Raw genomic sequence first — 26,329 nt, 5'->3', positions numbered from 1 at the left:
TGAGTTGACCAATGCATCAGTAATGCCAGGTTTACTGGTAACACTACATCTGCAATACGCTTGATTTGTTTACAAATCTTTTATTCTTGCTAGATGAAGACTACGATTTTACATTCTCTGTACCTGTGCAGCATTATGTAAATTTCGTATTTTAATAATATATGTACGTATTCGATGAGGTTAACCAATGTCTACGTGTCAATTTCTGTAAATAAACAGTGGACAAATATATTTATATTTTGTATTTTAATTGTTGTAGGATAACATATGGATGTAACTCGCATTTTATTTAAGACACTGAGAAATATGGCACCATCATTTTATGCAGTGGCCAAAGGCAGCAAACCCGAAATTTACAATACTTGGTAAAGATATTTTGTTTTAATTTTTTACTATATTATCTTTAATCTATTTTATGCCATTGTATGTTTTAAATAAGGGACGATTGTAAGGCACAGATTTATCAGTATTCTGGTCCTGTGTATAAAAAGTTTAATGCACAAGCAGAGGCTGAAAAATTTATTAAAGAAAATAGCAGTTCAAGTGGAGGAAGTAATAGCAACAACAGTACACCCCTAGTAGAGAAAAAGTATAATAATGATTGTACAATATATATAATAGTAAGAACTTTTATTTCAAAACCATTTTAGACCAGAATTGAAAAGAAAACCTCCAGAAGTTGTGAACACATGACCATCTTTAAAAAGATGTAAACTAATAAACATCCAAAGTATTCCAAATTCTGGATGCAATCAAAGAAAAGTAAGTATTTTTATGTACTATAACCAACTTGTAAGCTTTCCAAAACTAAAAATGTTAAAAAACATTGTATTTGTTTCGAATTGAATATTATTTCATAACGGATAGTAATCCATTTCAATTTCTTTTGTAAAAATAATTTGAATTGGTTTAATTTATATCAGAAATGATTAAGATGATCACATTATTGGTGCGCTCTATTAGACTAACTGCATTCATTAGATTCTTTAATGTTTTAGAAATTGTCAGATTATGATATGGATGATGGAGGTTATGTGAGCATATATACAGATGGTGCTTGTAGTTCAAATGGCCATGGAAATGGCAAAGCAGGTATAGGTGTTTGGTTTGGCGATGATCATCCCATGTTTGTTTCATTATGATTTTGTTACATTGTATTATTAAGCTAATATTATTATGTATTTAAAGAGGTTTGTGGTTACAGGAATGTATCGCAACCAGTTCTTGGTAGGGCTACTAACAATATGGCAGAAATTCAGGGAAAACAAAAGAAGCTGGCATTAAAAAATTAAAAATTCACACAGACTTACAGTTCCTCATTAAGTGTATAAACAATTGGATGCCAAAGTGGAAATTTAATGGATGGAAAACTTTAGCCAATAAATCTGTTATAAATAAGATTGAATTGTTAGAAATGGAGGAGGCTCTCAAGTCCTTAACTGTGAAATGGGTAAGAGTAATATACAGTATATTCTATGAAATCCGTTGAATATTAGGAGTGATAGAGAACATACCATCGATGTTTACAAACATAAACTGTAAAAGACGTAGTATGTACGTACAAGTTAAAGAAATGTATAATATTAAGGTTTAGATTAATTTTTGACAAGAAATCACTTCCTACCTGCTACTATTACATCTTGGTATCCTGTAAAATTAATTTATCAATATTTGAGACTTTAATTTCATATTTTATATCTAATGTTTATTTAACAATATGTTTTAGGTACATGTTAATGGTCATGTGGGAATTCATGGTAATGAAATGGCTGACAAATTGGCAAGAGCAGGTTGTTTGAAATATTGAAGATATCACGTAAGAAATATTATTTATATTTTGTATACTTTATTTATAATTCATTTATAATTAATGATTTTCTTTAACAATGATGTAATTATGTAAAAGAAAGATACAAATTAATTTAAACAATCAAATATAGAAAGATACATTTTAATGTGTGGCTAATACATCAGGTGCTTCTTCAACATTGTTAATACCTTGTTGTTTGTCTGATGATTGTGGACATATTTGTTTCAAAAGAATGTATATGTCCTCTGGTGATATTTTAAGTGCTAAAAGTTCCAGTATAATACTAAAAGTATAACGATAAATTAGGTATTTGTAACTATTGTCATGATTCGTAAATTTATTAATGTATACTAGGTGTCTTACAATTTTATAACTTTACAAATACTTTCAAGATAACACCCGTCGCAAAATGTCAAAACATTTTAGTATTGAAGTTGTCAAAACGAGTTGTAAAGGTTATGTTTATTAGTTTTGTAAATTATTACCGATAAACTCCTGGAATTGCCGAAATTCCTGCTAATTCTGCCAGTGTTATTAATTCTGTTTGATGAGTTTGTGGAGCCGTCATTTTGTCTATCAAAGATTTAATTTGACGCGCGAAATTCTCTGTTTATATCACGGTCGAGGTTTATAGAGGTTACGAGGTTATTCAAACAAAGTAGAGTAAACAAAAATCACGTGATTACGATATAACCACAGTAACCTGTTAACATTTTTACCTAACAGTGAATCGTAAATTGTTATTTTATGTTCCTGAAATATGTTCTTATTTATATTACTTCATTTGAGATTTTTATATATTTTTTGTACTAACAGTAATTAGTATACAATGAGTAAATTTAATATTAAGATACTTTGTACTTCTTATTTTGTTATTTTTATAACCTTGTCTGTGATAAAGGATGAAGTAAAAATTATCTGAATATTAAAGTTACTATAAATAGTAACTTGTAGAACTTCATTTCATTATTTGGTTTTGTTTACTTAACCTTCAAGCAAATTTGTATTCATTTAACATGATATAATATATTGATTATTTTTTATTTATTGTTTAAGCTTTTTATCTAGGTAAAAATTTGTTTCATCTGTGATCTCAGGTCAGGAAAGAGTAAATTTGGTTGGTAAATATCAAATTAAACATATTTCAGCTTTTTTATTATTTTACATTTTTGTTTATCTTTTACATCTTTTTTAGATAAAATTTACATAATAGTATATCGTATTCTCTATCATTTTTTATTTACAAAATTCTATTGGAAGTTTAGTGTGAAGTTCAATATTGTGATTACTACAGTTTTATTCATTGGATCAATCATAACTAATCTTCGTTTTGTAATTCAGGTTTGTCAGTACTATCCGTGTAAAGGCATGTACGGTAGAATTCTGCAAAAATAATCTTTTATTCAACTTGTAATCACGCTTTAACTATAATAATTTGGGTATTATTAATTACAATAATGTCTAACTCGTAAAGTCTATTAGAATCTACCTCTTATATTTGTAAGTCTATATTAAACTTAATAATAAAAAAAAATGTGTAAAGAATAAAATACATTAATATACTGTAATAACCACAGATTTGTTAAATATTGTAAATGATTTTTATAATCGATTTGTGGCAGAGGTATTTAAGCCATACCTTATATGATTAAATCAAGTATTAAATTAGATCCTAAAATTTTTGTATAAATTCATACCATCATGCGAATCTCTGGAGTCGAGTGAAATACGAGATAGACTAGACGTTGAAGAAGTATACAATGTTGATGTACTTCTCAGATGATCATTGCTCAAAGTGGATGTAGCACATTCATTATTATTGATCAAAGTAACATCAGATAAAGCAGTCGAATTTGCAATTTGTGTCATATTTATATCAGCATCCATAAATGTGCTATCCTGTGCATATATATAAGAAAATTAACAAAATACTTAGTCATCATTAATAGTATGTATTACGATTACTTACGTCATTTTCTGCACTTTCAACAAGTTTTCTAGTTTCCCTAAATCTTTGAAGGATTCGTTCATGCGGTGATGTTATCGTAAATTGACGAGGATAAGAAAATTCTTTCTTGGCAGGTGTTGTTCCTAAAAAATCAGTAAAAAGAATCATACAATTCTATTCTTCCTACTTTCTAGTTTGCGTATAATTTTATACCTGTTGGAACATAATGTTGTATCTCAACATCAAAAAATTTGTTAATTTCGTCTACTACCGTATGTAATTGTTCAATATTTCTACCAAAACACGTACTTGATTCTACAATTAGATTATCTAATTTACAGGATATGTCTTGATAACTATTAGAAACTTTACTTTCTTCATCTTTTAAGCCGTCTATATGGTTTTTATTTGCAGCCAAGACTATATTATTCATATCCTGGAAATGTAAAATATTGATACTATATATCTTTCTTACAGATTATGTCTGAATCTTCTTGGAATTTACCTTTAATAATGAGAGAGTTTCATTTTTATCCTCGTTCATTTTTTGTTGTACTTCCTCGGTATTGTGTTCAACAAGATTCTTATATTGCTTCAGTACATTGTTGCTTATATTTAAATCTGATTTCAATTCATTTACCATACATTTCCCTTGTTCTGTAGTACTGTTTGCCAATTTTACATTCTACCATGAAGCAAAGTATAAAACGTTAAAACAACAAATGTGCACATTTTGTGCATTATAAATATTTACTTTTTGATATTACCAAAAATAATTGATTTACAAAAGTTAATGTTGCATTATATATGAAAATTACCTTCTCTGCTTCAATAACAGCGTCAGATTCAATACGTTCCAATTGATGTTGTATCTGTTGTTTTAAACTGTTTGTCATTTTTACACTGGTATTACAAGCCTCAATTGAGTTATCATTAACTTTGTTGCATATTTCGCTAATATAACCACATTTATCAGTTATAAGGTCATAATGTTCTGCTTGACTTTTACATAGAAAATTAAACTGGTTTGATACATCTTCCATCATCTAATACACAATATGCTCTTAATACTTTTGAAATTGAATTAATGAAAAATATCAAATTTGTACGCGATAATTTCTTATACCTTTGCAAATGAACGTTGCGTTTCTGTAAATTCAAGCATTTTACAAACGTTGTCTGCTTCTTTCATAATGTCCGTAATATTTTTTGTTGTACACTCATAAGCTTTCAGTTCACGTTTAATCATGTCATCTATCATTTCATTTAAGTAAATCTTGGTTTTATTTATTTTTTCTAATAAACTATCCTTTAGAAGTTGTAATTTGTCAGCAACCTCACTTTCAATTGTGCCATCAATATTTTCTGTCAATTCCATAACAACTGTATTCAAGAATTCATTTTCATGGTCTATCATGTTAACTGCACCTTGCATTTCATTTTTTATCCAATTCTGATAATTTAAGGACTATAATATTAAAAAATATTATGAATACTTCAAGGTGTATATGCAAAAATGAAAATAGCGTTTCAATGATATTTATAAAATACTTACAAATTCATTGATATTTGTTGTTAAATTATTGGTAGTTGTTAAATGCTGATCTGTGAGGTTCACTGTACTTTGCTGCATCTCTGTATTAATACTTCTACATTTTGTAACAATTTCCGTACCTGATAAAGAAGATAATCAAGCTAATATTTGTAAATAATCATAGCTAACATTAGGATTTTTATTTACCAATATCATTTTTCATAGTTGTGCAAAATTGATTTGAATTTTCTTCATATTCACGAATATATTTTTCAACGTCTTGTGCAGATTTGCAAATATTCTTTCTAAACTCTTCACCGCGAATCTCAAATTCACGTTCTGCTTTTCTAACAAATGAAGCACATATTTAAAATAAAAGGACATATTGAACTTCAAGAATTTGTGATGCCACGGACAAATTAATTTGATAAATCATGCGTTTCATTATTTAATGTTAGTCTGCTCATAATTCACTTACGTTTTACGATCAATTTTTTCATGTAATTTCTGAGAATCTTCAGTTGCTGTATCTGCGACATTCAACAAAGACTGACCTTGCAAGAGCAAAGCTTTTTCTGTATTAACATGGGTTTCTACCAAATATTTTTGTTCATCTCGTTCTTGGACTGTAACTTTTAAGCGATCATGCGTGGATTTTAGAGCATCCGTAGTATTGTCCAATTTGGCTTTTACTTCATGTAATATTTCCATTTGAGTAAGAGTTTGTAATTTAAGTTCATTGTATATTTCCTGTAATGAAGATACCAAAAAGGTATACAGTTATATCAGCGAATAGTTAATAAGAAAGTTACCTCTTTATCATCCATCATTTTTTCCAGAGCCTTTATTTGATTATTTTTTTCTTCTAGTTCTTTACTCTGCTGAGAAAGTAAGGCTTGCATTTCGTTGTAATCGTCGTTTGGAACATAAATACCAGTCTTATCACGCGTTGCTATTAAATCTCGCCGCAATCTTTCAATTTCTGCTGTGTATTTCTTTAGAAATTCTTTCTTTGACAGTTTTAGGTTTATTTCTGGACGGTTTGTAATATTTTTGGCACGATGTGCATAATCTAACGTTGACAGAGTTTCTTCAAGGTTGATACTAGCAGGAGATATAGTTGCAATGATTGATGTTTTCGTACGACCACCCAATGATTCTTGTAACAATCTGGTAAGCTTGGATTCTCTGTATGGTATAGGAAATAGAAAAGTAATTGTACTATTTTTTCTACGACCTAAGAATAGAATACTCATTTCTGTTACCTGTAAGGTATGTGTGGTGCACCTTCCACAAGAGCTGTTATAACTCTACCAAGTGTTAATAAAGACTGATTGACACAACCAGCTTCTCTTGCTCTTCTATCGATAGATCCAGACCTTCCAACATTTTCACTACCTGCTAGATCTACCAAATTTAGTTTTCCTGTTTTTAAAACTTCTTCTCCCTCGGGTGTATTTTCTTTCATGTGTACAGTAATGGAAAACACTGTATGAGATCGACTATAAATATTTCCACAAACTTGATGAGTTAGTATTAATAATAGTAGCATACACAAACTATGGCAACAAATGATAAATGAATAAAAATTAAATTTAGTAATAAAAGATTGAAATAATGACCTAGAAGAAGCATTCATCAATGTTGTAGCAGTTTGTCTTCTTTCTAATCCCATTTGAAGAAATTTGTGAACTTCACTTTTACTGTGTATTGTTATTTCTTCTAATCCATGAATAATTACTGCACCTTTCTTCGATGTATCTTCATATAATCTGCCCAACAAGTGTTTATTTTAAGATAATTTATATGAATTTATTAAAGTAGTTAGTAAGATTCGGAAACCACATAATTTACATAATTTATACTACATACTTTATTTTAGACCCATCATCATTGGTTGACAACAGATCAAACAATTCCTCGTTATAAAGTTCCAAGAAACTAACTCTTATTGTATATTCTTGTGCTTGTAATAATTGTAATTCGTCAAATAAATGACTCAACGAACGTGGAATCATGCCAGCAGTTGTATCCTACATATTGCATAATTGCATACAAATTTTCTTAGTATTTCCTGTCAAATTAAATAAGGAAACTTATATAAATGAATATCTTACTTTTCGCCAATGTAAGGTAGGATCTCTATTGATTCCTTCCATTGTAAAAGTTTTTCCAGTACCAGTTTGCCCATATGCAAATACTGTGCAATTATATCCAGCCAAAACTTGTTCCAATAATGGACTAACAACAGCATTATATACATCCACCTATCGTTTAAAATTAAAATGTACATAGCAAACATTTATTGGCTTAATGTACACAGTATTTAGTTGGTGAACAAAATTTAATACCTGCTTTGCTGAAGGTCCGAATACATTATCAAATTTAAATTTCTTTGAATACTTTTCCTTTGGGCGTTCACGTACTACTATTTCTTTATCATTGGCCACTTCTACTATAGTTGTTGATTTATTAGTTTGTTCTAAATCATTTATGGGTCTATTGGAAAAATAAAAATTAAAAAAAAAGATGTAAAATATTAGTAACAAATAATGGTTGTCTATTCTTCAGGTAAAAGAAAAATTATTTGTATTTATAGTAGGTCATTGATTAACTAAGGATAATGTTTATTAACCCTACAGTGTACATTGATGTACGTGCATTTTTCTTTGATATTTTATTACACAACAGCATAAACAACAACTTATGCACTGTTAAAAAGGTCACAATACCGTTGAAGATAATTTTTTTAGCGCCAAATCTGACAGTTGCCATCAAAACTTTTCGGTAGCGTTATTCGTCTCTGCTCCGATTTGAAAAATTGCGCACTGTAGTGTGCACCCCATTAAATTGTCTAATTGAAGTACATATTTTGCAAGGACGCAAAGTAAAAAACAGAAATTGGTGTAGAAAATCGAATTACTTGCTAATTACTCACCTAACACGAACAAATACTTGAATATGCTGACCCTTGTTCTTCGTTAGAGTACGTGTAGAGTTTATGCTCATGTTTATGTTTATGTTTATAACAGTTGCAACCGAACTGCCTCGAAGTCTGGCAGTAGAACGACTGAAAATGACGGAGAATAACGTTTCTGCTTCTCTCTAAAAAACTGGTACAAAATGATCCGTTACAATTTGAATCTGTATTGTTAGACGTACCGGGCCCTTTTGCGCATGTGTAGCGCGCCATCAGGGTCGTGCACATCGTTATGGTCACCACGAGTTTAGTTCAGGCCTATTTCAGCCAAACAAATGAAATGCTATACAATTTCTGCCGTATAAAATTTTTCTGTTTAGTTATTTTACTTTCTTCTTTACTTGAACCTTTATATAAATATTTTAAATAAATTATATAACGTTTCATAATATTGTTTCGTATATATATCGTTGTAATTATGTTATTTAGAGTCGCATTACTACTCAAACGAATTGTTATAGGGTGCGCAGGAGCCAGAGCCAAACTACGAGTTGACTTCAGCGACAGTTGCGGAAAAAGTAGGAAACCCCGGACAAGGACAAAGAGGGCGATACAACAATTGCAGGAGAGACGAGGACAGGGCGATTAGGCTAGCATGATTTGTTTCAAAGGTATTGAAGCAAAGAAGCAATATTTTCTAATAATTCTGGTTTTAATATATTCGTTACACTTTGGCGGATGCGATTCCAAGGCCTGATGTTGGAAAAAGTATATGTAAACAAATTTCTTCTATAAGAAAAAACAAACGTACTTTTATTGTTTATAAAGTTTTAAGGCCGAAATTGCAAAATCAGGCCTTGGAGTCGCATCCGCCAAAGTGTAACGAATATATTAAAACCAGAATTATTAAAAAATATTGCTTCTTTGCTTCAATATCTTTGAAAAAAATCATGCTAGTCTAATCGCCCTGTCCTCGTCTCTCCTGCAATTGTTGTATCGCCCTCTTTGTTTTTGTCCCGGAGTTTCCTATTTTTTCCGCAACTGTCGCTGAAGTCAACTCGGAATTTGGCTCTGGCTCCTGCGCACCTTTAAGTAAAATTAGTTCCATTTTATTACAGCGAATAAAGTTATTCAAAAAATTGCACCGAAAGCGCAAGAAAGTCTCGTAGCAATCCAAACAATGGCGCTGCGGTAGCAGAAACGAGCTCCCGGGTATAGTAAGGCCTCTCTACCTTCGCATTCTTTCTCTTCCATTCTCTCGTCTCACTTCGACCACGGCATATGTATGGCGCTCATTGTGACGTATTCGAATCTTGCAGCATAGAATTACGTAGAATATCTACCAGTTTTGTTACAAATAATGGTACTTGTTATTGATTCACACGTTTTCATTTAAAAAGAGTCTGGAGAATTCGTGTACATGCTCACATTATGTAGACAATAAATAATACCTAAATATGCCTACCTTACTTCATTTTATTTAATGCTCTTTACTAATTTCACAAATTTATTTTTATAATTTCAGATGCAGCTATACAAGGGTTCAGACGATATCCTTTTCCACTAAATCAAACTATTTAAATGATGAAGCATTTGCGTAAAGAAGGATAATTTGTCAAATAACACTGGTTTCAACAAAGAAGAATTTAAAATGTATAATAACTTAGTAACTCTTATCGTCCATCAGATGTGCTGCGCTACATAGGTAAATACAGACCACAGTTTATATATATTAATTGAGTTTACATGAAATTCTTGAAAAAAAATGCGTAAGCATACTTCGATTTCGATTGGTAAAATTCAATTGGATGCGTAAACGGATTGGCTAAGACTTCAGCGTATATATTAAGATGTTTGGTAAAAATTTTATTTAAAAAATAGGGTTTTAATTGTTTTCGATTTCAATTGTTATAATTATAAGTACTCAAGTCTACAGTTTCGAGATTTTTCGGATAGTAAAAGACAATGAGGTTAAACTTCACTTTGGGACACCAGAAATTATGAACTTTTTTTGTACCATTCGGTAGATTTTAATACCCAGATTACGAAAATGTAAGTTAAAATGTTAGGAATCCAACGGTTAAAAATATACGCGTGTGTAAAGTTGAGCATTTTTGACATATTTAGCTGGTTAGTCCAACGCCATATTGGCTTTGACCGTGGATATGGCGAGTAATTAGGTCGGTAATGCCATTCTGTTGTAAACACACGATCATAGATTACGTGAACGTTTGTTATGAACGCTTATAACGGGTGTGTAAAGTTTCGAGACGTATACTTTCAACTCAAAATCCTTTTATAAAATTTAAAAAGTATACGCTCTGAAACTATACGCGTGATAGGGAACTGTGCCCCTCAGACCCCCCGCGAAACTATCGATAACAATCTAGAATTCAACTCCCACTAGATTCATGAAAGGACTACCCATTTCATTAGACGCAAGTATTTAGAAATTAACAGTTAAAAATACTTAACAAAAGATAGGTCACATACGATAAACCTTTCAACTGAAATTTGTTAAGGAAATATAATAACCGAGATAGAAACTGTTTATTACAGAATAAATTTATTTCCAAACGAAGAAATATTACGGTTTACATTCACTTGAAAATTAGATATAAAAGTAAGAAAACCCGTGAAATAATTTAATTGTAGTATTACTGTCAAAGACTCTAACCGTGTACATACATTTCGCTTGTTCTTATTCTATCGCAATTCCTATCAGTAAAAAGTAATTTGTACTAATATATTGTAATCACGTTATCGTTGTACCAAATCAAAATAATCTTTCAATAGACGCGCGTGCAATTTAATAATGTCAGACTGTCTTTCAGACCACAGAGTTAACTTAGCAATCGTCCGATCAATTTCATCCTCGTCACGATGCAGAGTTGTTCTTTCATCTAGGAATTCTTCCTCTTCAAGTTGAACGTCATCTGGATCACGCTCGACTTTCTCGCACAGCGAGAGCCACTTTTCAGCATCCTTGTCAGAAACAGCCTCATTCACAATGGTCTTTATTGTGTCTTTAATCGCGGTAATGTCCGACCTATCGCAAAGGTGTTCCTTGTTCTGACCTACTCCCGACTTTTCTTTCAACGTTGGACCCGATCCCACTAATTTTTTCCATGAATTGCAGATGTCAGCCTGTGTAACGTCTGTCCAAGATTCGTTCACCAAATCGATGCAATCTTTCACGTCGTAATCCGCATAAAATGGCGCCACTCCGCCTGGAAAGTTTAAGATTCGTCTAAGTACGCGAAGTCGGTAGGACACCTTTACACTCTTCACTATCCCCTGTTGCATTGGATGCATAGACGACGAGACCTTGGGAAGGTATGCAACTTTGACGTTATCGTCTTCCATTAGCGTTTGCGGTGGCAACGTATGAGCTCTGCACTTGTCTAACAGTAGCAGCACCTTCCCTTGTGAACCAGTGTCGAACTGATGTTTCTTGACGGCTGGTTTGAAGTGCGATTCTAGCCAGTCGGCGAACACGTTCTGGTCGATCCAAGCATTTTTGGCTGCCTTGAAAACAACTGGCAAATAGTTCATGCAATGCTTGAGGGCTATTGGCGTGTGACACCTGTGGATAAAGAGCGGAGGAAGCTTGTGGGTTCCAATGGCATTCGAGCATAATCCCACGGTGACTCGATTCTTATTAGTTCTCTTTCCGTAAACTCTTCTCGCCAGGGGGTCGGTTAGTATTTTTCGGGGAAGAGCCTTCCACGCCAGGCCCATTTCGTCCATGCTGTAGACGTTCTGTAGCTCTATGCCTTCATCCTTGAGACGCTGTAGAAAGCAATACGTAATATTTTCCGTCACTCTGGTGTCGACGTCAGCGACATCATCGGTAAATTCGTAACAGCCAATGCCATGGCGGATTTTAAACCGCCATAGCCAGCCTTGGGATGCCGTGAAAGACGATGGTCCGCCAAACTCTTTGTTCAGTTCTATCGCCTTCTGTTTAAGCATAGTGTTGGAGACGTAATCATCAGCTGCTTGTTGCTCTTGGTACCATTCGTACAGGCGAGTATCCACATCTCCAAGAATAGGCTTTCCAAACCTCTTTTTATCTTTAAACCGTCGCGTGTGCGATTGTCTCCGTATCTGCACTGCGTGGCTCTTGATACGTCGAACGGTTGCATCGCTGATTCCATAGTCTTTCATCAATTGGCTCATCGAAACGCCATCTTCCAATTGCCGCAAGATGTCAGCCCGCTGCTGCAGCGACAAGCAAACGCGCGTTTTTTTCTGTCCAGGCAACATCGTACTACGACGTACACACTACCACCACTACACGACGTTTGGACAGTTGTTCGTAGCACACAGACCTATTGTCAATCAAAGATCTTACAGTCTAGTACACGGATTTGCTGTGAATTAGTACACACAGGGTTGTAGAAAAGCATTGTACGTTTCTGAATGTTCAACGCTTCGTACAAGTTGACAATTCAACCGAGAAGAGATCGGCCAGTAGAGTTTCAGTGGTACCCGGATATCTGATGGCAGAGGAAACCCCGCCATTTGTTTCGTTTAGTCTGCGCAGACGTCCCGTCGATCATGCGCGATCACCTGTCGACAAGCGGAATCCAGTATCGAAAATTTCAATTTCGATGTTACAATCACCTGTAAACAGATAGATCCAAAGAAACCGAGATGAAGAATTTGCCAGAATTACACGGCGCAGTAATTATTCGTTTAAGGATTGAGCATTGGGTTTGCTTTGGATTGGAACTAATATCCAGAGATGTGGTAACTATGAAAAGCTATTATATTTTTCTCGTTGTACCGTTATATGGCTTTTACCAATGAATTGATAACGTTTTGATGATTAAAGTAAGGACAAACCTTATTTGAATCATTTTGCATTATACATAATTGAAAATTTTCCAGAAATGATTCATGTATATCGTATTTAACCCGTTTACGTTCACATCTAGATACAGTGATTATAAAATTAATTTTACTTCAACTTAACCAAGAGCTTGCAAATCTATGTGTAATATATATTGTAAAAATGTCATGCTTTTTATTTTTTAAGAATAATACATGTGGAAAGTACTAAGTAGGTATAATCTCTTATGAATAAATTAATAATATTAGGCCATTACGGAAAACTAGCTATCAAATCACATGAATTTATTAATTTATTCGTAAGAGATAATGTTTGCCTAACATTTTCCACTCTTATTATTTCTAAAAAATACGAAACACCAAATTCTTACCATAACTGATTTTGTTATAATTCTCAAATACATCATTCTATTAGGAAAAACGCAATTTAAATGATCAATAATTTAATTGATCAACTATTACATTGCATTAATATTGATATACCGATACGCATTCGGCATTGCTTTCTCGTCAATGCAAGCTTGTCCCTCTTGCCCTATCTCGCTCACTCTAGATATCCCTTTTATTTTCTTCGTCTGACGGTTCACGCGCAGCAGTGTTTTGCTTCGAATTGTAACTTGTTCCGTGACCCAAACTAAGGTTATCAACCAACCTTCCTTAGAAAGGACAATCCTTTCTTCAACCTTCTTTCCTTTCTTCTTTCAACTTTTCCCGTTCTTGACCTCTTTTGGTTTCGTGGAGGACGCTGTATAGTAGTAACTCGCTCGTTGCACTTTCGGTCAATTGCCTGTTCTCGAAGGCGAACCTCGTTCGTTGTATTTCGTCAACGCATGGTAGGGATGGTAGTTTAGTAGGGAGTGATAGTAGAAGGGGAAGCATGGACCTTTAGTCTCATTATCTCAGTGGTCTCAGTACAAGAAACATCGTTGCGTCGACTCAATAGTGGGGAGCTTGTTATAGATGGGAGGTCTCACGTGACTGATTGGTAACCTCGTTCGTTGGAAGAACCTCGACTATTGCATGCGATTGCAATTCTGTTTCCGAGCAACAAGCGAGTTACCACGGTATATTTTTTTTCTGGGCGAATGGTGATGTATTTGAAAGTTATATTCGAATCAATTATGGTACGAACTTGATGTGTTTTGTTTTTTAGAAATAGTAGCGTGAAAAATGATACGTAAACATGATCCCTTATGAATAAATTAATAATGTTGGACTACTTAGTAGCTAATTAACTGTAAAACATTCTCTAGAGTACCAACATGTCTATAACAATGTATCATGTTATATACTTTTATAGTAAATGAATGATTTGAATGAATGTAAACATTTTTAAATAGTTTTCCATATTGCAAAAGAAAATTGATATTTTTGTGGCGATGATGATGGCATACGTCTTAGCCTGAACATTATGGAATCAAATTTAATAAAGAAATTTTTCCATAAAATATCACTAATGTAAACGTAGTAATAAATATATTTTATTTAAGGTTTCATAATTCTTGGTGGTGAGGACGACCTACCCTAGCGCTCTTCCTTGGAATTCATTGGAACTACTAACAGGAGAGGTATTCTAGATTTGCTAACTTTATCAATCTCAATAACTATTACCTTTGTTGAACGCAAAGTAGGCTCGAGACCACTGATTTCGAAGTTACTAGATATATCTAGTAACTATTACTGATTACAAGTATAAAGTAAACGGTGCAGCTGATTCTATTTAGCGACACGCGGATCGAAGGCACAGACAAGGTATAACATAGACCTATCACTTTATGGGAGTTCGTGACTCGTGGAACAGTGGCGGAGGCTTGCGAATTCTCTTATTATTTCTATGTTACGTCCATTATCGATTAAGACTAGGACATGGTATCAACGCTATGGTGTGTAGCAGGGGTGGCCAACCTTGGGCATTCCATGCGCCAATATTTTTCACAAACGAGTTCAGATACGCCATACAATTCAAACACCTTTTTTTACGTTCACGGTTAGGGCTAGAATCTCCATCTCTTAGAGACGGAAGAGGAAAAACTCAATCACGGAACTAAATTTAATAAATTTACACCAGTTCAAAAGACACATGTTTATTGCAGCATCAATCTACAAAAAACGCGTGCAGGACTAAACAAGTTCACCACAGTCTCTCTGAGTCCCTCGCGTTTTCGTCTCGAAGTAGTCCTAGATTAATGGAGTCTTGTGAAACAGCTCAACCTCTGCAAGAGGCTGCCGTGGAATTGAATCATCATACAGTATACTATGCCAGTCAGACGCTGCAAAAGATACGTTTACTTAACTCTACAGCAACGCCTCGACATTTTACTGAAATTGGAAAATGGTGCTGGATGGTCCCAATTGGCCAAAGAATATAACACCAACGTAAAAACTATTCGTCGTATCAAGTTGAACGAAGCACAGATACGGAAGCAATCGCAGATACCGGAAATCCAAGGTCTGAGGAAATTGCAGACGCCCCTATTGATTGAATTGGATGCTCGGTTGTACGCTTGGTTCCTACAACAACGATAGATAGATGATAGTATCAGTGACCAATCACTGCAAGACAAAGCGACAGAATTGAATAAAGAATTTGGCGGTCCTTCCTCATTCACGGCCTCCAAAGGTTTGATATGGAGGTTTAAACGTCGTCATGGAATCCGTTTGTTTGAGCTGCACGACGAGAGTGCGTGCGCAAACACGGCACAGGAATTTTTACAGAACTTTCTCCAGCGCGAGAATGACGAATTATGTCCTAAAAAAAAAACCGCGTATGAACCAAATTGAAGCAGACAAGTTGTTTGAAACCCTCGATTCGTGGTCGCAAACACAACCGGATTTTATTAGAATACAAGTACAGGCACTGCAAGAGTCCTATGCGTATTTGCACAAACAATATAATTGTTACTAGGTGTAAAAATTAATTCTGTGCCTTTATATTCGATCATTTAAACCTTTAATTTAAATATAATTAATTAATTAATCGTCGTTTTGTTGTTATATGTTAAATTACAAACCTCCTAGGTTCTCGACCTGATCTCGATTACGATGATCGCCATCGTAATATGCATGTATATACAAAGATTAGTAGTTATAAATTTTTGCTTAGTAAAATATAAATTTCAAAAGTTGTATAACAAAATAGGAACATGCATTTTATAACAATGTTATCTTTAGTTCAAATATATTATCTATTATTATCTTAGTTTTTATACACATACATATGCAAAAGTTTTAACAAATTATGACATGGAATCATTTTTTAAAACATTGTTGGTGTATAGGCTTGTTAAATTGCAAAATTTGTCTATACTAGCATAAGAAATTATTTAATTCGCATATCACAGCATCACTTTATTATTTATTCTAACATTATATTTCTAGTTCCATTACATTTCAGTATAGAACGTTTAATTCTGTAACGTTCAAGTTCATAGTACCTTGCTAGTGATATAATTTTGTTGTTATCGAAATTATGCTCTGATTACTGTATTTTTGTGATTAGTACTATTTCACAAAGCTACATATCATAGCACAAACTCCAAAATTCATAAGTGTACCTTTCTTTTTAATTTCCCGCATTCTAGTAATACCATGTGTTTCCCTTCAATCGTCCTAGGGGAAACGTACGACGCTTTTGTTATTCCACCTGAGAAGTAGTAGAACGCGACGTTTGTACTTGTACTACACATTTATATTTAGCCTTGAAACTCGAAAGATGCGAGTATTTGTACAGCCGTTGCAGTATATTAGGCTTTCCTATCTGATAAACAGCTATCGTAAATTACTTTTGTGAACAGTGTGTTTACAAATTTGCCTGTATCCATTTGTGTGATTTCGCGTTTGGATCGAGGTGCTATAGTATCAGTTACAGTTATAATACGTGCGTGCTTAATTTTTTTCGTTCCGACGATTTCGTAGGCTTGTTATACGTAATCATTCTCATAATTTGTTGAATATCGGTCGATACGCGTTACGAGAAGCTGTGATAATGCGTTTATTTACATAGTACAATGTAGACACAAATGAAAATAGTAGAGATGTGAACGTAACCGGATGTATACATTTTATAGGCATGCGTACTAACCGTATTGTGTCTTTTTTTCACTTTCCGTTGACGTCATTTTTCTATATACTTATATAAAAAAAAAGTGTTACACGAGTTCTTAAACATTGGTATCTAATTATTTTGAATACATAAATATGATTATTTTGTGTTACATTAGTGAAACTACGTATCTATAGTGAAATATTGTAACTTGTATGTAGCGACTGATCTGTTGAACTCTGTCGCGAGACTCGCGAATTTAACACATAAATATGCAAGTACAAGAAGCAGAAGGAGCTGACGGTAGGTAAACGTACATTTTGCTTGTTATGCATATTTTATTCTTTATCTTCATATCATATAATGTCGATTGGATGAAACATTGTAGAATCAGTATAATTTTTGTAACACACTTAACCTCTACTACAATCATATACGTGATTGGTGTTACGTAGCAATTAGATAGTTATTTGCATTAATTACTCGTAATCTATTGACTGCAGACTTTGCATAACATTTGTATGTCCTAGGATGGATCTTGTAAATTTATTAATTTCAACTTATTTCAATTTCTGGAACCCCTATTCATTGTTTATACCAATTTCAATGGTGCAAGTTTTAAGAAAATTACTTATACATGTGAGTAGTCAGTCTTGGTGACTGAAAGGAATAGGCAGATACACAAAAACTGGAACAACATTATTAAATATTCTTTGACCTGTATTGAAGTAATAGGCAAAAGATGAGTTCGATAAAATACACTGCATTGAATCCTTTGTCAGTTAAAAGTGTAGAGATTGACTACTCACATGTGCGAATAACCTATCTAAGGTAATAGCTATCAAAGTCACATGTTTGTCTTCCCCAATCAATTAGATATTTTATATGTAATTTATTAATTGTTGATTAAATTATATCACATTTTAACTCCTTACAAATTTGCATATGGAATAGAGGTCGTTGATTTTTGAACTTGCTATAATACAGGAAATTTAATTCTTTGCATCATCTAATAAAAAAATATGAAAAGAAGAGATAGATTATTTGATGTGGATGTGTACAAAGTGAAAATATTATTCCTCTCTAGGAATTGTTTACGATTTAATTACAATAAATATATACTCGTAATAACAATAGATTAAATATTTGTGCGTAGGTTCACCATGGAACAATTCCAGTGGTTGCGAAGAAGAGCGTCGGCCAGCTCAAAAGGAGGGTAAAAAATCAAATATACTACCTCTATGGGGAAATGAAAGGACTATGAATTTAAACCCACTAATTTTGACAAATATACAGTCATCACATTATTTTAAAGTGAATTTATATGAACTGAAAACATACCATGAGGTTATCGATGAAATCTATTATAAAGTATCTCATCTGGAACCATGGGAAAAGGGAAGCAGGAAAACGGCGGGTCAAACGGGCATGTGTGGAGGCGTGAGTATGTTTTCTAATACATTTGTTACTTTTTAACTGTTAATTTATTTATTGATTTAAAAGTAAGGCGGTCGCAGAGTTATTACCATGTGCACAGAAAAGACTCTAAATTTCTAGAGCTTTAAAGGACCAGGCAGTTTGCCAAAATGAGAACTGCCAATAAACATAGAGAAGGTGAAATCGTTTAAAATAAATTCAACAAAATTAAACATTTATAATGTTTTAAGCATTATAAACTTTCAGTACAGTCAGACCTCGATAAATCGGAGTTAAAGGGACATTAAAAATATTTTGAGTTATGCAGATTTTGATTTGGAGAGGATCAATAATTAATTTCGAATGATCTCATTTACATAAACGTGATTATTAGTAACAATTCATAATGAAAGCAATGTACTTTGTAGTTTAAGGTAATACAATTTAAAGAAACAGAAACAGATTGCAGTCCATTGATGTTTGGATCATTAAAATTCCACAAACTGTTAGTACACATGTTAAGAATTTGTGAATTGTGTTTTAAATTATAGAAATCAATTCATATAATTTCTGTTATTTTTTATCTTTTGAGTTATCAAGGATTTATAAGAAGGAATAAATTAAGTTTGGACTTAAAGTGGATTGAAGTATAGAGGTCTGACTGTAGTGACGTACTATCGGAGATGAATAGAAATTTATTAACCTGTGGTAGTCTGAATCAGACACTGAGCAGGCAGTCTCGCGTAACACCATATTTACTTATTGCAGAGTAGCATGTTCTCGGTCAATATATTTTAATATAATACGAATATGAATAATTGACATAGGGGGGTGTAAATTTAGCGGTTCATGCAGGTTCGTGGTGTTGGTGCTGGAGGAATTGTTTCGACGGCTTATTGTCTGCTGTATAAACTCTTCACATTGAGGTTAACACGAAAACAATTGAATGGTCTCATCAATCATCCTGATTCACCATACATTCGGGCATTAGGGTTTATGTATATTAGGTGAGAATAACGACAATGTTTCTAAAAAGATTCTTTAATTTGATATAATTTATACTAATTATTATTGATATTAATAGATACACACAACCACCAGCTGATTTATTCAGCTGGTATAGCGATTATTTAGAAGATGAAGAAGAATTAGATGTAAAAGCAGGAGGAGGTCAAGTGATGAAAATGGGTGATATTCTCAAACAATTTCTTACTAAGTTAGAGTGGTTCTCGACTCTGTTTCCAAGAATACCAGTGCCTATACAAAAAGAACTCGAACATCGATTAGCAGAAAGGTTTCCTCAGCAATCGATGAATGCTCGAAATGCAAAACCACCTATCACGTTAAATAATCATGGAAAATATAGTAACAGTAGTAACAGAAAAGACAATGGTAACGTCATGCCACGAAATCAACCGCGACATATCCCAGATAGCGAAGCTCAGTGGGGCGAGGCTGAGAGAACAAGCCACTGGCGAGCCAGGTGCGTCTACGTGGTATGAGTACAATCACGTTACTAATTTATATAAGGTTAATAATATTCATTGAACTTGTTAGGGAAATGGGGTGAAGATTAAAGACGTACCATCTCCAGGAAACTCTTGATCTCAGTGTATCATCGTTCACTTTTCTTTAGTACACGTGTATGTTCTTACTTGATTCTTGTACAGTTATTTGCTTGCTTTACAAACTTAGTGCAATAAATCTATCTTTTTATATACAAGGGTGATTCTAGACACTGGAACAAGTAATTCCTCTCTTCTAAACGAAGATACCAAAATTTGATACAAAAAGAAATTAAATTTTTATTATATATTATATCTCAATATAATAATTCTTAATAACCTAATATTTTTATATTGCTATTGTACTTCCACCATTGCACAAAAAAAAGTATTATTATTAAAAGATTTACATTGCAAAATTTGACATTTTTCTGTATCAATTTCTTGTATCTTCGTTAAGAAAAAAGATATAGCTTAACTGGTTTTTTTGAATTCTCTTGTATATTCTTTTAGATTTGCTCTTGTCTATTTTAAATTGCATCGAATTTATTGAATGTTTTGCAGCCATAAAGTTACAGGTCAAAAATCGTTCTACATTTTTGGAAAAGTCGTCTAAATATTTTTGATAACTGTACACTGATCTCTAACTTTATCCATTAGATATCAAGAAGTACGTAATTGATAACTCTCTATTGCCATTTTATTTTATTTCTGAAGAAGGAAGTATTCTATGATTATTTAGCTTGCAGAGACATTTGATGTCCTCGATGCAAAAATCTCCTGCACAGTTTTTCTGAAATTTTCTCAGTTAACTTTACAGAGATTTTTTCTCTTCAATCGATCGAGTATAGTATACAATAGAGGGTTAGATAGTTACGATTAGTACGAATTATATAAACGTGTAATATCGTGACGTTTATAACAAATTTTCTTGGTATCTTGCATTAAACATAAATCCATCGTACTATGCATCTTGCATAGATTTATATTTTCGAAAGATTATTCATAAATCAGCAGTACTTCCCTTCGAACGATTTTTTTTCTAGATTTGACGAAGACCGCAAGGATAAGTACAGGGATCGTGAGCGTGAACGGGATCGAACTAGAGAAAGAGAACGCGATCGAGCACGAGAAAGGGATCGAGAAAGGGATAGGCATGTGAGACGGTCGTCTAGTCGCGATCGAAGTCGTAGGCAGCGAGAATATAGGAGTCGTAGTAGGGACAGATCACACAGAGATCGGAGTAGAGATCGTTATCGTGATAAGGATCGTCATCGAGATAGGTAACACATTATTTTTGCCAACATTGTTAACAATTTCTTAAACTTTTGTCAATTATAGAAGAAGTTCGCCTTATGACTACGCCACAGAGCTTGCACGGGAAAGAGAGAGACAACGAAGAGAATGAAAATGTATGCTGACATGTATATATCAATATAAATGTTTGTACGAGTGTAACTATGGAGATAAAAACGATTTAGAGCCGAGCCATCCGAACACCACCGCGTTTTAAGAGAAAACTTACTTCGTTTGGAAGTGATAGCCTAAATTTAATTCTACTATATTCACCTTGTAGTTTACATGTTTTTATAAAATAAATCCATGATTATAATTATCGTGTTCTACTATTTACTCTGTATACACAAGGAATTTCATCATAAATAAATATAATCTTTATAATAGGACTTTATTACCATAAGCAAAGTCAATTAAAGGATGTGATAAGAATATATGTTAATTTATAGTGCTCCTGCTTAATAAAAAGCAACCATTCTCTATGCGTGTATGTGATTATACAGACATATATCTATACATGTATATTTTTCTATTCTTCAGAATTATAATACTAATTTAATTTTGGCGAAAACTTTCGTTAATCCATGCTAGAATTCGCTGCACTGATTCAACCAAATACGGCGCGCAAGTACTTTGGATTGAAGTTAAAAATGGCGACGGATACATGTCGTCTGATCCGGTTTGATCACCGTCGGACGCGGCTGAACTGTAGTTTCATCGAAACATGAAGGAAATATTCGTTACCAGGTGACAGTACCCGCGTGGCCAATTTTTTCAAGGTGATAGCAATAGATGTGTCTTTTTACAAAAACAATTCTTCGATATTCCTTAAGTTCGCTCAACGATTTACATAAAAATTTTCAACGTGACACTATGCTGCCATGTTGTATGCTTACGATGTTGACATTTGTTTCGTGGAGTGTCTGCTTTTATCAGAGGTCATTGTTATAGTACACAGTAAAGTAATCATTGTATAACATTTTAACAAACACGCGTCAAAAATGAAAAAAAGTGGGACAAACATTACACCAGCGTGTCTATGATCTTTCAATGTTATATTTCTCAAAGAAAACAATCGAGCGCCCTCTACCTGTCGCTTAATCGATTCAAACTTAAAATTTTGTTCGCAGATGATTGGCCGACGCTGCGCTCTCGTCGCTTTGGGCGGACTTTTGATTCTCATGCTCAGCGTCAATGTATACTTTATTCGAATGATCGTCGAGAGCTTATCTCAAAAGACTTCCTCCAAAGCCATGCCTATTTCGCAATTCAAGCTCGAACAGGAACAGTTAATCTCGCGCGCAGAACAAAATTTGCAGATACCACAGAAATCGGTTGCCAAAGACATGGCGATAAAAATTAAAGCAGAGATTGGAATACTACCGTCGAGATATTTTAAGCAAAATGCTAGCTACTCGATAGTCTTGGAACGACTGTTGACCGAGTTAAGAATAACGCCTAATGTTCGTGAAAATATATGGAGTATTCCTAATAATAATGTTAGTACTTCATCCAAATATAAAAATCAGAGTAATAACGAATTTTTCTTTATTGACAAGTATTTTTCTTTTTTTTTCAGTGGCCTGATGCTCATCAGTTAATTCCACCTGTAGCGCCCGAATTAGGAACAATTTTAGACACTTTGCGTAAATCCAAAGTGACGCGTGCGGATAATGCAGCACTTGGTACACAATTGAAATTGATGTTAACTCTGGAACATGGGATGAAAGCAATGTTCAAACCCCAGTGGTATTCTAGAGATGCAATTATTCGAGGGCCCGTTTATCACGGAAAAGATCGCCACAATGCTGAAGCGGTCGCATTTCATTTATCTTCCTTACTGGCCTTGAGGAGAGTACCAGTTACCGTTGTAAGAAAACGTATGTTTTATTCCTGGGTACAAAAGAAAACTTGTATATTTTAGTTTCATCGAGAACATTTTAAAATACGTGATGAAGTATGCTAATGAAATCTGAAGGGTACCTAAGGTATATAAAATTTAAACAGAACATTGAATCCCTTCGAGGCACATCTTATTGGCATATTTTATCAGCAGTTGAAATAAATGTAATTTTCAATATGGAAACCATACTATTCAAAGAAACTAGGTATTAAAATTGGTACCAAACAGACATTGTATATTATATAGCGAACATAACATAGTAATTATATTATACTATGCGATAACTAATATAATATTAATATACCTCAAGCTAATTCTTTGTTAGTGTATAGAGTTTTTATTCTTACATGCATATCTATTGCTACTACATTTACTCCATGCGATCATTCTACATATCTGGCCACTTCCAACGAATTACAATAATTATATTTGAGTATAATGTTTTTGCAGTTGATTTAAGGAACGAAGTTCGGCCATTCGCAACTCCTGAACTCTACGCGACTATGTATCAAGATGGTAATGATACCTGCCTGTATGGGGTTTGTCATTATTGTTCTCCAGCAGATCCAGTTTGTGGGATTGGAGATATTCTGGAGGGTGCTCTAATTTCCTGGTTACCGCGATATTTGAAACTTGTGAAGCATCGTCATCCATGGCAAAGAACTTATAAAAAGAACAAACTTGCAGCATGGGAGACAGATGATAATTACTGTGAAAAAGTATGTTTACACTATACAAGTGTATGTAACAATTTTATTCTTCCAATCAAAAATTAATATTAAAATAAAATTTTTTCAGGTAAAAGAGTCTAAGGCGTATTCTCCGCAATCGTCGAGCAGACTTTTAGATTTGATAGACACTGCAATCTTCGATTTTTTAATGGACAATGGCGATCGTCATCATTACGAATTGACACAGAATAATTTTCATAATCCTGCTGTTTTGTTGATTGACAATGGAAAGAGCCTTGGGAATCCTGATGTTGATCATTTTGATATTTTAGCTCCATTGTATCAATGCTGCATGTACGTATATGAGCAAGTACTAATTTTTATATCATCAAGTACAATTTATTAATAAACGTTTCAACCAATGATTCAGGTTCTCTTCAGTATAATATAACAGTATTTTGTTTAAAATGGCAAACCCTGATGTTTTCCTTTTAGGATTCACAAAACTACTTGGGATCGTTTGAAATTGCTTAGCGGTGGTTCTCTGAGTATTGCACTTGAAAAGCTTGTTGCACATGAGTCGATGATGGCCGATGTCGAGCATCTAATTACAGATTCTCATTTAAGTGCCATGGATAGAAGATTACTTACTATATATGCAGTTGTAGAATATTGTTTGAAAAGTAAAAAATATGCTTCTAACGTTATTCTAGATCATCGGTAGCTTATTATATTTTATAGGATTTTTAGCACAATTAAGCCATTTTCAATATCTGAAATATTAGGAAAATATTCATATTTTATATGATATGGTAACGAATGATACTCTTCAGTATCATCTTAAAGAATCATGTCAATTGTAGGTTTATTGAGATCCTGCTGGATTGTTCTTAGATTGAACAAAAATTTATATTCAAGCATGAACGTGTACCTTTGATTTAAATAAAACAGCTTTGTAAATACAAAGTGATCCAATCCCACATTTTTTCTGGTGAAACACTCCACCTGCGGAAGACGTGTTATTTCCAAGAACTCGCATAATTTCTCCATAACAACGGGAAGGACGCCAGAGTGTGTATATGGATCAGAGGAGGAATTATACACAGGTATAAACCAGGGGTTCAAAAGATTCAAAAATACCTAAGTTGAATTGCACAATATGTATGTAAGGTAAAACATACATTATTTATACAAAATTAAGATTGAACACTTAAATATAATTGTACCCAAGATGCGTTATATTCATACATATAATTGTATTTACGTTGCCTCATTCAAATAATCGTAAAGTTGCATTATACAAATAGCACCTGATAGCCGCTGACATCCCCTAACAGCCCCAACACCCAGATACCATTAATATCCCCACCACCAGTTACCAGTTCCGTTGTTCGAGTACGGGTCCGTTCCCGGGCACGCTCGTCAGCCTCGCCACAGTGGTGACACTACGATCCCGAATTTTACTCCTGTTATCAGGATCACACAAGAAATGACGAAGAGGCGCGAATCAAAATCTGGGACATATCAAATTCTCTCCGCAATTTTACTCCTGGTATCAGGATCCCATGATAGGCAAGGAGGTGGCACGAATCAAATTCTGGTAGGTATCTGAATCTATACCGAATTTTACTCCTGGTATCAGGAGAACATGATCTGCGAAGAGGTGGCACGTTTGCGCCTACGAGCAGACAACCGGCCCGACAAATCTGTAAGTATAAGTTGTTCCCATCATTTCCTGGCACACTTCCCTTTAATTTCCCTTCATTTCCTTGCACATTTCTCTTTAATTTCTCTTCATTTCCTTACACATTTCCCTTTAATTTCCCTCCATTTCCTGGTATATTCTCCGTTAATTTCTCTCCATTCCTGGTATACTTCCCTTTAATTTCCCTCAATTTCCTGGTATACTTCCCTTTAATTTCCCCCCATTTCCTGGTATATTTCCTATTACTTTCCCTTCATTTCCTTACACATTTCCCTTTAAATCCTCCCCACCCCATTTCCTGGTATATTTCCCTTTAATTTCGCCTCATATCTGTGATATTTCCTGGTTTAACAATGTTGCAAATTGCTACGCTCAAAAGTACAACAATGTTGCAAAGTTGACTCGATTTCTCGGATATTGTCACATTTTTCCGAACTTCTGAGTTGCCACTTTGTTGTACTTTTGATCCCTGCAACTTTGTTGTAATTTTGAGCGGTGCATTTTCCAAAATTTGCAACATTGTTGCAAATCGCTTTCCGTAGAATTCAACAAAGTTGCAAGTTCAACAATGTTGCAAATCACTCCCCGCAGAATTCAACAAAGTTGCAAGTTCAACAATGTTGCAAATCACTCCCCGCAGAATTCAACAAAGTTGCAAGTTCAACAATGTTGCAAATCACTCCCCGCAGAATTCGACAAAGTTGCAAGTTCAACAATGTTGC

General features: G+C 33.8%; 6 protein-coding genes across 15 annotated transcripts; 3 read left to right on the top strand and 3 right to left on the bottom strand.

Annotated features, from left to right (window-relative positions):
- The first annotated feature begins 25 nt into the window (after positions 1-25).
- LOC128891869 (pre-mRNA-splicing factor 38B) lies at positions 26-21,644 on the top strand. Of its 7 annotated transcripts, none has more exons than XM_054151782.1 (12): positions 26-163; positions 260-365; positions 440-552; positions 651-762; positions 1,727-1,816; positions 9,738-9,917; positions 14,560-14,637; positions 18,268-18,551; positions 19,371-19,534; positions 19,612-20,010; positions 21,079-21,315; positions 21,374-21,644. In XM_054151782.1, the coding sequence occupies exons 8-12, from the start codon at positions 18,372-18,374 to the stop codon at positions 21,438-21,440; spliced, it is 1,047 nt and encodes a 348-aa protein (XP_054007757.1). In that variant the 5' UTR covers positions 26-163; positions 260-365; positions 440-552; positions 651-762; positions 1,727-1,816; positions 9,738-9,917; positions 14,560-14,637; positions 18,268-18,371; the 3' UTR covers positions 21,441-21,644. The 7 variants fall into 7 exon arrangements, with proteins under 7 accessions (XP_054007757.1, XP_054007755.1, XP_054007759.1 ...); XM_054151780.1 differs by having other exon boundaries at positions 440-589; XM_054151784.1 differs by lacking the exons at positions 26-163; positions 260-365; positions 440-552; ... (1 more) ...; positions 1,727-1,816; positions 9,738-9,917 and adding an exon at positions 13,998-14,133.
- On the top strand, positions 307-1,807 carry LOC128892474 (ribonuclease H1-like). Its single transcript, XM_054152915.1, is given in 7 exon segments — positions 307-365; positions 440-589; positions 708-762; positions 999-1,126; positions 1,205-1,257; positions 1,260-1,450; positions 1,727-1,807. Coding segments are annotated over 7 exon segments (717 nt in total).
- Positions 1,830-2,826, bottom strand: LOC128891886 (uncharacterized). Its single transcript, XM_054151808.1, has 2 exons — positions 2,296-2,826; positions 1,830-2,093 (listed from the first exon to the last, which is right to left on the bottom strand). Exons 1-2 carry the CDS (start codon positions 2,376-2,378, stop codon positions 1,952-1,954), a joined length of 225 nt encoding a protein of 74 aa, XP_054007783.1. The 5' UTR covers positions 2,379-2,826; the 3' UTR covers positions 1,830-1,951.
- LOC128891849 (kinesin-like protein Klp61F) lies at positions 2,867-8,486 on the bottom strand. Of its 2 annotated transcripts, none has more exons than XM_054151735.1 (18): positions 8,455-8,486; positions 8,231-8,362; positions 7,644-7,791; positions 7,410-7,559; positions 7,165-7,325; positions 6,915-7,064; positions 6,558-6,794; positions 6,105-6,480; positions 5,771-6,042; positions 5,500-5,639; positions 5,314-5,432; positions 4,885-5,226; positions 4,577-4,804; positions 4,264-4,443; positions 3,972-4,194; positions 3,780-3,901; positions 3,508-3,709; positions 2,867-3,193 (listed from the first exon to the last, which is right to left on the bottom strand). In XM_054151735.1, exons 1-18 carry the CDS (start codon positions 8,469-8,471, stop codon positions 3,129-3,131), a joined length of 3,264 nt encoding a protein of 1,087 aa, XP_054007710.1. In that variant the 5' UTR covers positions 8,472-8,486; the 3' UTR covers positions 2,867-3,128. The 2 variants fall into 2 exon arrangements, with proteins under 2 accessions (XP_054007710.1, XP_054007711.1); XM_054151736.1 differs by having other exon boundaries at positions 4,068-4,194.
- LOC128891860 (jerky protein homolog) lies at positions 10,760-16,744 on the bottom strand. Of its 3 annotated transcripts, XM_054151766.1 has the most exons (3): positions 13,722-13,923; positions 12,630-12,841; positions 10,760-12,546 (listed from the first exon to the last, which is right to left on the bottom strand). In XM_054151766.1, exon 3 carries the CDS (start codon positions 12,479-12,481, stop codon positions 10,973-10,975), a length of 1,509 nt encoding a protein of 502 aa, XP_054007741.1. In that variant the 5' UTR covers positions 12,482-12,546; positions 12,630-12,841; positions 13,722-13,923; the 3' UTR covers positions 10,760-10,972. The 3 variants fall into 3 exon arrangements, with proteins under 3 accessions (XP_054007741.1, XP_054007740.1, XP_054007739.1); XM_054151765.1 differs by lacking the exon at positions 13,722-13,923 and adding an exon at positions 16,624-16,744 and having other exon boundaries at positions 10,760-12,841; XM_054151764.1 differs by having other exon boundaries at positions 10,760-12,841; positions 13,722-13,918.
- Positions 21,645-21,779: 135 nt separating the features above from the next.
- LOC128891862 (glycosaminoglycan xylosylkinase) lies at positions 21,780-24,872 on the top strand. The gene is made up of 6 exons (XM_054151768.1): positions 21,780-22,107; positions 22,459-22,827; positions 22,908-23,208; positions 23,682-23,950; positions 24,030-24,256; positions 24,398-24,872. The coding sequence occupies exons 2-6, from the start codon at positions 22,459-22,461 to the stop codon at positions 24,624-24,626; spliced, it is 1,395 nt and encodes a 464-aa protein (XP_054007743.1). The 5' UTR covers positions 21,780-22,107; the 3' UTR covers positions 24,627-24,872.
- Positions 24,873-26,329: the final 1,457 nt, after the last annotated feature.

The sequence above is a fragment of the Hylaeus anthracinus genome, unplaced genomic scaffold, assembly GCF_026225885.1.
Source record: "Hylaeus anthracinus isolate JK02 unplaced genomic scaffold, UHH_iyHylAnth1.0_haploid 12002, whole genome shotgun sequence".
In the NCBI taxonomy this organism is placed as follows: Eukaryota; Metazoa; Arthropoda; class Insecta; order Hymenoptera; family Colletidae; genus Hylaeus; species Hylaeus anthracinus.
This window is presented reverse-complemented; position numbering and strand designations above follow the sequence as displayed.

What these genes read in the sequence shown, in the direction of transcription:
- LOC128891862 (XM_054151768.1), top strand. Translation starts at nt 22,459, where the DNA reads ATGATTGGCCGACGCTGCGCTCTCGTCGCTTTGGGCGGACTTTTGATT. An exon ending in AGTTACCGTTGTAAGAAAAC is followed by an intron (nt 23,209 to 23,681) that starts GTATGTTTTATT and finishes ATGTTTTTGCAG; the next exon opens with TTGATTTAAGGAACGAAGTT. An exon ending in ATGATAATTACTGTGAAAAA is followed by an intron (nt 23,951 to 24,029) that starts GTATGTTTACAC and finishes AAATTTTTTCAG; the next exon opens with GTAAAAGAGTCTAAGGCGTA.
- LOC128891886 (XM_054151808.1), bottom strand. Translation starts at nt 2,378, where the DNA reads ATGACGGCTCCACAAACTCATCAAACAGAATTAATAACACTGGCAGAA. An exon ending in GCAATTCCAGGAGTTTATCG is followed by an intron (nt 2,094 to 2,295) that starts GTAATAATTTAC and finishes TTATACTTTTAG; the next exon opens with TATTATACTGGAACTTTTAG.
- LOC128891860 (XM_054151765.1), bottom strand. Translation starts at nt 12,481, where the DNA reads ATGTTGCCTGGACAGAAAAAAACGCGCGTTTGCTTGTCGCTGCAGCAG.
- LOC128891869 (XM_054151777.1), top strand. Translation starts at nt 17,384, where the DNA reads ATGCAAGTACAAGAAGCAGAAGGAGCTGACG. An exon ending in AGAAGCAGAAGGAGCTGACG is followed by an intron (nt 17,415 to 18,267) that starts GTAGGTAAACGT and finishes ATTTGTGCGTAG; the next exon opens with GTTCACCATGGAACAATTCC. An exon ending in AAACGGGCATGTGTGGAGGC is followed by an intron (nt 18,552 to 19,370) that starts GTGAGTATGTTT and finishes GTGTAAATTTAG; the next exon opens with CGGTTCATGCAGGTTCGTGG.
- LOC128891849 (XM_054151735.1), bottom strand. An exon ending in TTGATGAATGCTTCTTCTAG is followed by an intron (nt 6,795 to 6,914) that starts GTCATTATTTCA and finishes AAATATTTATAG; the next exon opens with TCGATCTCATACAGTGTTTT. An exon ending in GAAAAAATTGATCGTAAAAC is followed by an intron (nt 5,640 to 5,770) that starts GTAAGTGAATTA and finishes TTCATTTGTTAG; the next exon opens with AAAAGCAGAACGTGAATTTG.